The 12727-nt window shown below is 47.8% G+C and overlaps 1 protein-coding gene across 1 annotated transcript; it reads left to right on the forward strand.

Moving 5' to 3' along the window:
* Positions 1 to 11415: 11415 nt before the first annotated feature.
* On the forward strand, positions 11416 to 12336 carry LOC117033173 (uncharacterized protein DKFZp434B061-like). The gene has a single exon (XM_033125188.1). The coding sequence runs from the start codon at positions 11416 to 11418 to the stop codon at positions 12334 to 12336; it is 921 nt and encodes a 306-aa protein (XP_032981079.1).
* The last annotated feature ends 391 nt before the right edge of the window (positions 12337 to 12727 follow it).

Genomic DNA, 12727 nt, shown 5'->3' on the forward strand with positions numbered 1-12727 from the left:
CAGCTGGCTGAGAAGGCAAATCCGAACAAAATCAGCCCCACTTTCCTCCATGCTGCCCTTGTCAGTGCCTCGCCTCCCCACACCCACCAGGAAAAGATAAGGGTCCCCTTCATTCTGCGGAACTCGATTTTTAAAAATATGCTATGAAGGAAACCTGCGGTCCGCCACACCTGCGTCCCCTCCAAGTTTATAAAAGCAGTATTTTAGATCACGGCGCCCCCTTCGGCCCAACCTAGAATTGCAGGGGGCACTGCCCAGGCCCTACCACACCCCCTCTTAGACGCCTTGAGCTGCAGTTCCTTCCTCCTCCCCAAAGGGGGGTCCTCCAAGGGAAGGGGGACCTGTGGGGTCCCAGGGAGAGCTCAGGAAGGGCCCCCCACCCCCTGCTCCCCTATCAGGTCAGCCTGCCGCTGATCCTGGAAGGTCCTCAGGATCCATGGGCCTGTCCTGGGGATGTGCATGGTATATTCAGTCCACCCCGTAATCCATCCATGTGTTAGGGGCTGTCAAAATCCCTGGGACTGTTTGGTTAATGACAGCTTCTCCTGTACCTTCGTTTGCAAGTACAGGCCTGTGTGCTGGGCCAGGCAGGTCGTGACCTCTACCCTGGGTCAGCTGTCACCCAGGCTTTGCCGTGGGTTCTGGAGGACCACTGACCAGCTGCACCCTGCTTTCTTTGCTTTTTGTGAACATTTGTCTGTCGTCCTTTCACATTTAATCTCTCAAGATGCATCGTCTCAGGTGCATGTTTTGTAGACAGCCTGTGGCAGCATTTTTCACCCATTCTGATAGCCCTTGCTTTTTCTGATAAAAAAAAATCAAACATTCCCATTTATTACTACAACTGATATTGGGTCTTTCTATACAATTTTTATGCTACGGATATGCAGGAAGGAACATTTTTTCCCACCTGTAATTTTGAAAGCACATGGGAGGTGCATGTGTGGGGGCTGTTGACCATGCAGCTCGCTGGCCGAGACCCTCGGGAGCCAGCCCTGCCCGAGGGGTCTCCAGCCCAGAGTCCCCACCTGCAGGTCTGGCAGCCACTTTCAAAGAGATGCTGGTCAAGAACTTACAGTGGGGTAAAGACAGTCTGTTCAATAAATGGTGCTGGGAAACCTGGACAGACACATGCAAAAAAATGAAGCTGGACCACCTCCTTACACCATATACAAGAATAAATTCAAAATGGATTAAAGACTTAAATATAAGATCTGAAACCGTAAAATTCCTAGAAGAAAATATAGGAAGAAAGTTTACAGACATTACCCGGAGTAAGATTTTTACTGATATATCCCCTCAGGCAAGGGAAATAAGAGAAAAAATAAACATGTGGGATTATATCAAACTAAAAAGTTTTTCCACAGCAAAGGAAGCCATCAATAAAGCAAAAAGGGATCCACTGAATGGGAGAAGACATTTGCCAATGATATATCCAATAAGGGGTTAATATCCAAAATGTATAAAAAACTCACTCAACTCAACTCCAAAAAAACAAACAACCCAATTAAAAATTGGGCAGAGGACATGAAGAGACATTTTTCTAAAAAGGACATACAGATGGCAAACAGACATATGAAGAAATGCTCAACCTCACTAACCATCAGAGAAATGCAAATAGAAACCACAATGAGATACCACCTCACCCCAGTCAAAATGGCTATCATCAATAAATCAACAAACAACCAGTGCTGGCGCGGATGTGGAGAAAAGGGAACCCTCGTGTACTGTTGGTGGGATTGCAGATCGGTGCACCCACTATGGAAAACAGTATGAAGGTATCTCAAATCTGAAAATGGAACTACCTTATGATCCAGCAATTCCACTCCTAGGTATCTATCCGGAGAAATCCAAAACTCTAATTCAAAAAACTTTATGCACCCCAATGTTTATTGCAGCTCTATACACAATAGCCAAGACATGGAAACAACCGAAATGCCCATCGGTAGACGACTGGATTAAGAAACTGTGGTACATTTATACAATGGAGTATTATGCAGCCATAAAGAAGAAAGAAATCTTACCATTTGCAACAACATGGATGGACCTAGAGAACATTATGTTAAGTGAAATAAGTCAGACAGAGAAAGACAAATACCATATCATCTCACTTATATGTGGAATCTAAAGAAAAGAATAAATGAATGAACTAATCAGAAACAGTCTCAGAGACATAGAGGAAAAACTGAGGGTTGCTAGATGGGAGGCGGGGTAGGGATAAGGGGGAAGGTGAGGGGATTAGAAAACAGTCGGTAACCACAAGATGGCCACGAGGATACGGAAGTGAATTTGGGGAATGTAATCAATAATGTTGTAAAGGTTTTGTAGGGTATCCGATGGACACTTGTCTCATTAGGGAGACCATTTCACGGATGATGTAGATGCCTGATCACTGCACTGTACACCTGAAGCTGAAGCTGAACAATAATGAATGTCAACTACAATTTTATATATATTTATATATATATATGTGTATATATGTGTATATATATATATATATATAGTTATAAGAAGCGGAGTACAGCATTAGGAACAGAGACAGTGGAAATGTAATGGCTGTATGTGACGTCAGAGGGGTAGTAGATGGGGGCAGGGGGGTTATCACTGTGTGAGGGATATAAATGATAAATGTCTAATTATTACATTGTTTTGTGCACCTGAAACTAATTAAAAAAGTTAAAAAAAAAAAAAGAGAGATGCTGGTGACGACAGCAGGGGTATAACTGGCTGCTAGAAAGTGGCGCCCTCCCCAGAGCAAGACGTGAAACTCAGGGGCTCCTCTGTCTTAGCTGCAGAGGTGGTGACACTAAGAATCTCGTAGAGACTGAGGCCCACGTGTCTAGTTAAGACCGGACGCCTCCTACGGGAAATGCATGGTGAGCACATGAGACCAGCAGAATGGCTGCAACCAGGCTGCGAGCCCCCAGAGCCCTACATGCTGCTGGTGTGCTGGCAAACGACACAGCCCCTCCGGCCCCTCCGCAGTCCCCAAGCCACACAGTGCCCCCGCCATCTCTGCTACCTTCCTGAGCACTGGCCAGGAGTGAAGAACAATTGAACCCTACGTCCAAACAAAGACTCAGAGGAGAAATTTCGGAAGTCAAAAATGGGAAACAACCCGACTCCCATCCACAGGAGAATGGACAAGCAAACTGGGCTGTGAACACGACCACAACAGCGACAGCAGGGAGCCGAGGGCAGGTGCAACTAACTGATGGGTGATGGTGAGAAGCAGGCAGCAGTGGGCACTGGCTGGGAGGAACACGTAGTCCATCTTGATGGTGTGGGTTTCGTGGGGGTGTGTTTGTCAAAATTTTTAGGGCTGTATGGGCAAGATCAGCGCAGACACTCTGCCCTAAAAAAAAGGGCAGAACTGCATTCTGGTTCTCCCGGCTATACCAGCACCACAAGCTCTCCAACCCTCCTTTCTTGCTCCCTGCGGCCACTTGTCCAACCTGCCAGAGTGAGAAAGCTCCGTGAGAACCCCTCACTCTGGGCTTCTGTTAATGCAGCCACACCACCCTCTTCGTGGGTACACGTGATATTAATTTATTGATCTGGACCCCTGTCATGCAGGACGGCCTGCGGGGTCTCTGCTCCCGCTCCCCACATAAGAACGCAGGACATGGTGAGGCCAAAAAGGAACACCCATGGAGCCATAGGTAGGGGAGTCATACCACTATACTCTCGCTGGCGGCTGGGTTGGAGACACAGGAAGCAGGAGCCACACAATTCTCAACCCTCACTGCGCCGCTTGCAGGCTCAGCCACCATCTCCTTGCTAGCCTCCATTTTTTTGCTAGCGTAGCCATGGCAGTTATATTAGTGCCCAATGGCTCACTGGTTACAGCTGACGGCCAACTAGCCACAGCTGATGGCCATCCGATCACAGTTGATGGCCATTTACTACCTGAGCCAGCACCTTTCTATGTGAGGCCGAGAGCCTGGAAACTGCTTTTTGGGGCTCTGTCCCCACAACCCTATCCCCTGGACACACCCTCCCCACAACTCCCGATCGTGACTCGCATGACATCACGTTATTGGCACAGGGATTGAGCAGTCACTAAGGTCCCGAATCAGCTGGCTTTGAGCTGATCAGATGACTGACTCTCCTGGGTGGGGCAGAAAGTGTCGGAGATCTCCCTTGCTGGCTGTCCTGTGATGTGCCCGTGGCGGGAACCGGCAACAAGAACCTGGCGGTGGCCAACAGCCAAACAGGGGCCCAGGCCCATGACCACAAGGAACCGAATCCCGCCAACAACCAGTGAATCTGGAAGAGGCTCCAGGTCCTGGAGGAGATGGGCTGACATCTTGGTTCCAGCCTGTGAGACCTTGAGCAGGACCCAGCGGGGCTGCACCCCGACCTCTGACCCACGGGAACCAGGAGTTGGTCCATTTGAGTAGTTTCAAGCTGCTAAATTGGTGGTAATTTATTATGTCAGTTAGAAAACTGGACACCCTGTCTGTACTTCTTACCCCCGATCTTGGTGACCTTGTGTCAAATTTTAATAGACTTCCCCACTCTCCGTACCCCTCACTCCTGGAATCAGGCCCGTCACCCCATGCTGGCTGTGCCCCTTCCTTTCTCCTGGGAGGAGTGGGCCAGCTTCTTGCCCTTGGGATTGCACACTGGGTCGTCCTCTTTCCGAAGGTTCCCTTGTCACGGCCCCAAGACCACCACCCTCTGGGTGCAGCCTGACTGCTGGGTGCCCCCAGCAGGGAACTCTTCATCTTGGGCTTCAGTGCCCCCCTGTGGGTTTCCAGCCTCCCTTTACAGTTTGGATCCTCTCCGATTGGGGGAATACCCAGGGATATCTGGGTGGGCCCAGTGTCATCCCAAGGGTCCTTGTTAGAGGAAGGGTCATCCCAAGGGTCCTTGTTAGAGGAAGGGTCATCCCAAGGGTCCTTGGAAGATGGAATGCTGCTGGCTTTGGAGGTGCAGGAAGGCACTGTGAGCTAAGGGTTGCAGACAGCTTCTAGAAGCTGGAAAGGCAGGAGACGGAGACTTCTTTGGAGCCGCTGTAGGAACCAGCCCTACCGATCCGTTTTGGACTGCGGAGCTCCAGAACTAAATTTAATGATTTTAAGCAAATTTGTGTTGTTTAGGCCACGTTTGTGGTGATCTGCTATCGCATCGAGAGACCACACACTTTCTTACTGTCCAGTGCAGCAGTGTATCTTTCAACCTTGCCTCAACCATGTTTAGGGAGCTGGACACTCTCTAAACTCTTTTCCTCTTGAACCTGTGAAAATCTACCAGCGGACGCAGCATCATGCCTGGTCAATAAATGATGGATTGACGTGTTTATAAGTTGCTTTTGCTCCTCAAATCCTGAACGTGGGTTATCTCACTTCGGCTCCAAACTCTCTCCTGCAAACACTCAGTGAAAACCACCTGAGGGACCTGCCCCAGCGTAGCCGCAGTCCCGCGGGTGGGCTGAGAGGGGCTCAGTGCCCCCAGCCTGGCCCCAGCTCTGGGACCACATGGCTCCCTAGGAATTCTCCATCATCCACAGCTAGCCACCCAGCGACACGTGCTTTATTGGTCTACGACCCGTTGGTTGTGGGGTACCCTTAGCTTATGTTCCACTGAAAGAGAAGGAGGTGAACTGTGACCCGCCAGTGACTGGTTTCTGAGCTATTACAGTCTGCGTCTGAGACCTCACACCTGTCCCTCTGCCCTACGGGGGGCCGCTTCCGAGAGTCAGAGGAGAGGTGCACCCAGATTTTCCTTTTCTCCTGGGAGCCGAGAGGATCAGCTGCACCATCTCCAAAGTATCCATCATGGTTTCCAGAAGCTGGGGCTGAAGGTGAGAGAGTCTGATTCATGGAAAAGGCTGAGCGCAGACTTGGGCTGTCGAGAAGATGGCTCCTTAGGAGAAGAGGCCTCAATAATTTGTTAGCTTTTTGAGGGAATGCTTTTTTGGGATAAAGAAAGAAGCTGAAAATAAGGGGTTGGGAGACTATGCCAGCTGCTTGTGACCCAAACCCCTGCTCCTGCCAAGACCCGGCTCAGGCCCTTGCTCTCTCCACATTCACTTCTTCATTCTCAAGGATCAGCTTAAACACACCCACCGCACGCATGAGACCCTTGTTTAAATCAGAGCCTTCTCGATAATTTTAAATCATCATTTTGATTTTCATTCAGGGACCATTTCAAACACTCAGAAGAGAGCAGTGCAGTGACTATCCCTGTACCCACTTCCTAGGTGACCACTGTCACCATTTGCCACACTTGCTTTCATGACTTTGTGATTGAAATATTTTAAATTACAGACATTATGACATTTGACACACACATACTTCAGCATTCATCTCTAGACTCATAGGCCTGCTTTCTACATAAGCATAATACCATTAACGAATCAAGTTCAAAATACAATGCGCCAAGCTAAAAATAGCTCCTAAACACCATCTAATGCCCAGGCTGCATTTGAATTTCCACAATTTTCCAAAATTGCCTTGTACAAGCTGTTTTTCCCATAAACACTGAAGTTTAAGGCTTCTTTTCAGTCCTTTCTGTCCTATATCACACTAAGGATGGGAGGTGAAGCTATAGTGTTCTGAAAGTACTCGAAAGGATTTTCTCCTTCATGGGGTTATGTTATCAATAAAATATGCAGTCAGGTTTACTTTTTCTCAGCTTGTTTGCAATATCAGGAATTTTTAAAATGTAATTGTTCAAATGTGTAAAATATTGACCCGGTTCAAAAGTAAAAAATTAAAGGGTACCCTAGAGATGCTGTGCTCCCCTCCCCCCATCCCTCCACCCTGGCTCCCGCCACCTCCCTGCAGAAAACTAATTTTCATTAGTTTCTGGTTAGTTCTTTCAGTGACACCATTTCTATACGAAAGAGAATGCACGATGTTCACAGGTCTGCACTTTCCGTTTTCACTGAACAACATAAGCTGGATGTTCCTCTGTATCATTCTTTGTTCCTCGCAGCAGTGGGATTTTCCATCTTGTGGGTCTGCCATGGCTTCAAGCAGCACCTCACAGTCCGTCCTTGGGTGGCTTCCAGTCCTACGCTGCAGAGAGAACCCCCAAGCACACATCATTTCCTGCTCTTGCACATGTGTGCATCAGGACAGATCAAGGGAGACACATCTGTGACCCAGCTGTGACCCCCATCGGCTATGTTTTGCACAGTGGCCAACCGCGTCCACTGTACCTCCTGGCCAGCCCCACTGATGCATTAGTGGTCAAACCTCTGCGGCTCTGTCAGCCTTATGGCCGAGAACTGGCATTTCAGGGCACTGATTTGCATTTGTCTCACTGCAAATAATGCTGAGCACTTATATGCTGAGGGCCACTAACTTCATTTTTCCTGAGAAAAGGCATATTCATAGCTCTTGCCCATTGTTCCACTGTTCTTGGTTTGTTTCTTCTCCATTTCTGGGAACTCTTTTTGTATTAAGTAGATTAGCCCTTAGTGACAACTTGCAAGTGTTTGTTCTCAACTTATCAGTGGTCTTTTGTTTTTGTTTTGTTTTTGTTTTTTTGATCAGGGATGTTTTATATTTTAATATAGTTGAATTTATTATTTACTCTATTGATACTGTATTTAGAAAAGATTTCCCCACACCCAATTATAAAGCAATTCATATGTTTTCTTCTAGCACGTATATGGTTTCTTGTGATATATTTAGATCTCTGATCCATTTGGAGTTTACCCTCTAGTGTATAGTGTGACATATGGATCCAATTTCATTTTTCCAAATGGCCATCCAAATCACCCAATATTATTTTATTAAAAACTCTATCTTTCCCCCACGTTCAGGTGCTGCCTTTATCAACCTTCAACTCCACATACGAGTATGTATGTGGGTCTATTTTTGGATCTTCTAGTCTGTTCCACTGATCAGTCTATTTATGCACCAGAACCACACTTTTAATTATGGGTACTTTCTGGTATTTTTAACATCTGCTAGGAATAGCCCCATCTCTCCTGCCAGTGCTAATCTCCATCATTTTCTTGACTCTTCTTATTTCTTTTCATATGAGTTTTAGAATCAACTTTTCTAGGCCCTGGAGGAGAGGAAGACCCTTTGGTATTTTTAGTTATAAATTAATTTAAGGAGATGTGACATCGTCATGATACTGAGTCTTCTTGTCCAAGAACTTGCCTTGTATTTTCATTTGTTTGTCTGCTTCGGTGTCTTTCAAATTAAAGCTTTCTTCATGTAAGATTTGCATATTTATTAATTCTTATTTTATCAATTTTTACTACTGTTTGGTCATTGTCTTTATGAGGACTACTGATTTCTCTGTGTTACTTTTACATCCTGCTACATTAATGAATTATCTTATTCTTTTAAGAGTTTCTCAGTCGATGGCCTTGATTGTACCAGAACTACAAGACTACCATCTGCAAGCGATCATTTTAGTTTTTCCTTTCCAATTCCAATTCTGATGCATGCGTGTATGTGTGTGTGTGTCCTACATTTGAGGATGCTCCCAATAGGACGTTAAATAGTAGAGGAGATGACAGTGGGTACTGGGCATGGGCCTGACTTTTGGTGGGAGCCTCAGTGCACCACATAAGGACAGTTTTTCCTACTTGTCCATAAAAAAATGAGGGATAGATCTTCTTTTGCATATGTGGAGATGACCATATACTTTCTTCTTAGCTCCCTTTGAAGCCTGGTAATTTGGGGATGGGAGTTGGAGGGGGCAGTTCTAATTCTTCTGTGCGAATGTGTTTGCTTACTCAGCCTGTATTTACTTACTCAGTTTGGTAAGTCATAGAAAATTATCTTTTCACCCAGGATTTCAAGTGTTTTAAGCAATCGCATAAGATTTGTTTCCTCTGTCTCAATGGTCATCTCCTCCTCCTTTTAGAATTTTTGTTATGTGTATGTATGTTTTTACTTTTTTTTCCAGATTAGGTTAGCTACTGATTTATCTATTTTGTTCGTTGTTTTCAAGAACCAGGTTTTTGTTAATTCTGCTGTTTTTGTTTTCTGAGTTGTTAATTTCTGACTTTGTCTTATTAATGGATTTCAGCTTACTCAGTTGTTCTTACTTTAAATTTTTTTCATCGACAATTCATTTATTTTTCCTTCTTTTGTTTTTATTGATATAAATACAAGTCTGTAAGTTTGTCCCTGGGCCCTGCCTGAGCTCTCTGCCCTGGATGCGGATATATTTTCACTATCGTCGTGTCCTAGCGATTCTGAAACTGGTTTGTAATTATCCTTTGACACACATTTTTAAACAAAGTTTTAAAATATACAGGGAAAAGGACATTTAAATGTTTTGCTTTGTCTCTAGTTTTATCATGTTGTTCCTTAAAGGACAGCTTCAGTTGAAATGAGACTAAAGACATGACAACTAACTACAACAGGTGATCCAGGATTGGATTGTGTACCGGGAAAAGAACTAAAGGACATACATTATTGGAACAATCATCAAAATTTGAATATGGACTGTGGATTAGATGATAGCATTGTATCAATGTTAAATTTCCTAACTGTGATCATAGTACTGTGGTTATGTAAGAGAATGAATGGTCTTGTTCTTAGGAAATACACACTGAAGTATTTAGGTATAAAAATTATAGCAACTATATTCAGTGATGAAACTAGCTTTTGTTGAGGAGTTTTAATAAGCAACTTTTTCAAATATACTAATAACCACATAGTTAAAGTGTTTTCAACAAAGAGTCCATTTGGAATAAATTTACTAATGCCACTTAATTAAGCAAGAAAAACAGGGCATAGAAAAGAAAATCCTAACAAACATGTAACTTATTTTAGTGTGTATTTCTATAGCAGTTCCATTTCTATTGTTTTCTGAATATTCAGAGCAACCGAAATGTAACCACAAAGCCAACTTCACTCAAGCTGGGGACTAAGTTTTTCTTGGGAAAAAAAATGACAGATGTTGCTAAACCACCTCCCAAAAAATGTGCAAAATGGAGTCCTACTGACAGTGCACAGCCATGACTATTTCTCCACACATTCATCAGCTATGAAGATGTGTATATAAGTCCTGTGTCGACTTATATACTTTCATCTATATTGGGTAAACACCACGGACTGGAATGAGTGGATTATATGGTAGATATGGTTAACTTTCTAAGAAACAAACTGTTTCCGAGTGGCTGTACCATTTTACAGTCCCATCAGCAGTGTGTAACAGTTCCAGTTGTTTCATATCCTCTTTACTGATTTAGTACAATCAGTCTTTTAAATTAGACTCGAACACAGGCTCAGGGGCCGACCACTTAGACTCAGATTTGAGCAGTTGGTGTCTCCGTATGCTCGTCTCTAATGTGGGAACAATAGTGGCACCCACAGTAGACTGCTGTCCTGAGGGTTAAAGCACCTCGGGATCCTAGACAGTGCCCAGGGCATAGTAAGTACAATGGGAAGTGCTTAAATTCAACCCACTAAAATGCCTATCCCGTGGCTGTACAATGAAGGGACCAGGGAATTATAACTGTGAATTGCACTCCAGAAGTGCTCAGTGCGAATGAGCCAGTGCCATCCACTGTCTTGCCTATTGCAGGACATGGTTTCTAGGTCAGAGTCCCACTACTTTTGCCTTCATGTGGTTTGCTGTGGGTTCAGTCCCTGTGTTCTGCATATTTGTTCGTCTTTTGCCAGTTGGTTTCCTTTCAGGCTTGCGTTTGATCTCCACTTCTCCCAGATGGTCCCCAAATGTGACAGGAGAGGCTGTCAGTGCAGCTGCAACAGTGTTGTTCAGACTTCCCTCTGAGGCAGAGCACGTGTGACATGACTGGGCCGAGGATGGCAAGTTCTGAACTGCTCCAGGAGACAGAGGACCCATTTAAGCAAGAAGTCCCAGACGCAAAATGGACTCTCCAGGTGTCAGGCCACACTCCACTAACTGGGGGAGCAGAGAGGAGCACGCAGACTCAAAGCACAAGTTGGGCAGGGAACTGGAGTCAGCAAAGGGATTCCACGGGCCGCTGTCACTTCCAGGGGGCCCTCAGTCCCCGTCGCATGCAGCCTTCAGAGCAGAGGGTCTCCCCTGACTGCACATGCGCACAATGGCAGGGCTGGGAGGGGGCCCTAATTCTCTCTATGCCAGGCCCCGCCCAGCCCAAGTGACTCCCACCCTCTGGACTGGAGCCCAGATGAGTGTAAAGAGCAGCCACTGACTTGGAGAAGAGGCCCAGCATTCCTTACATGTTGCTGGAGCCACGGAAACCAAACAAAACACTTGGTCCAAACGCCCCTTGGAGGACGATGAGAGCCTCGCGACTGCGCGCCAGCCTTCCTTCAGCGAGGGCGGGGGTGGAAACGCTGCGATGTGGCCTCGTCTCCCAGACAAGTTTCCCGGAAGACGGAAGTCCTCGGCTGTCGCCCGGGGCACGAGGCTCTGTACACCGGAGCCCAGAAACCAAGCGGACAGGGCTCCAGGAGGAGGGTCTTCCTGCGACAGAGGATGCTGCTCTACCTACGCAGAGCCTGGGGCTGGGCTGCCGCATTGCCCACGCCACTGGGCCTGGGCTCCCGCTGCACCCCGTCCCTGGGTCCCGGCCTGACGGAGGCGCCTCACAGGAGCCCCTCACGGGGACCCCCTTACCGGAACTACCTCACGGGGACCCCCTCACCGGAACTACCTCACGGGGACCCCCTCATCGGAACTACCTCACGGGGATCCCCTCACCGAAACTACCTCACGGGACCCCCTCACGGGGACCCCCTTACCGGAACTACCTCACGGGGACCCCCTCACCGGAACTACCTCACGGGGACCCCCTTACCGGAACTACCTCACGGGGACCCCCTCACCGGAACTACCTCACGGGGACCCCCTCATCGGAACTACCTCACGGGGATCCCCTCACCGAAACTACCTCACGGGACCCCCTCACGGGGACCCCCTTACCGGAACTACCTCACGGGGACCCCCTCACCGGAACTACCTCACGGGGACCCCCTTACCGGAACTACCTCACGGGGACCCCCTCACCGGAACTACCTCACGGGGACCCCCTCATCGGAATTACCTCACGGGGATCCCCTCACCGAAACTACCTCACGGGACCCCCTCACGGGGACCCCCTTACCGGAACTACCTCACGGGGACCCCCTCACCGGAACTACCTCACGGGGACCCCCTCATCGGAACTACCTCACGGGGATCCCCTCACTGGAACTACCTCACGGGACCCCCTCACGGGGACCCCCTCACCGGAACTACCTCACGGGACCCCCTCACGGGGACCCCCTCACCGGAACTACCTCACGGGGACCCCCTCACGGGGATCCCCTCACCGGAACTACCTTATGGGACCCCCTGTCACAGGGATCCCCTCACCGGAACTACCTCACGGGACCCCCTCACAAAACCTCCTCGTGAGACCCCCACAGGAGGACCCACATTCAGCCCAAGCAGCCCTGGAGCTCACTTCTCTCTGTGTCAGGAGGAAAGCCCTTCCCAGAAGCCCCTGGAACGTCTTCACATCTCATTGGCCAGAGAGGTACCACATGTGCATTTCTAAGCTAATCACAAGCTGGGAAATGTCCGTCCCTGGCTCCGCAGTGGAGTCACCTTGTGACCCTTTAAATTAGGGTCTCAGGGTGGGCCCAGCGCTGACGAGGTGTGAAGACCCCAGGGGGTTTTGTTGAGAACCGCTGCCTGAGGCCACTCAGTCTGAACCCGCACCTGGCACAGCAGAAGGTGACTATGTGGGACTCTCAGAAAGGAAGAGGGAGCTGGTCGGAGTCATCGGCCTCTGACCCAGACACTC

This window comes from Rhinolophus ferrumequinum, chromosome 2 (assembly GCF_004115265.2).
Source record: "Rhinolophus ferrumequinum isolate MPI-CBG mRhiFer1 chromosome 2, mRhiFer1_v1.p, whole genome shotgun sequence".
Lineage (NCBI taxonomy): Eukaryota > Metazoa > Chordata > Mammalia > Chiroptera > Rhinolophidae > Rhinolophus > Rhinolophus ferrumequinum.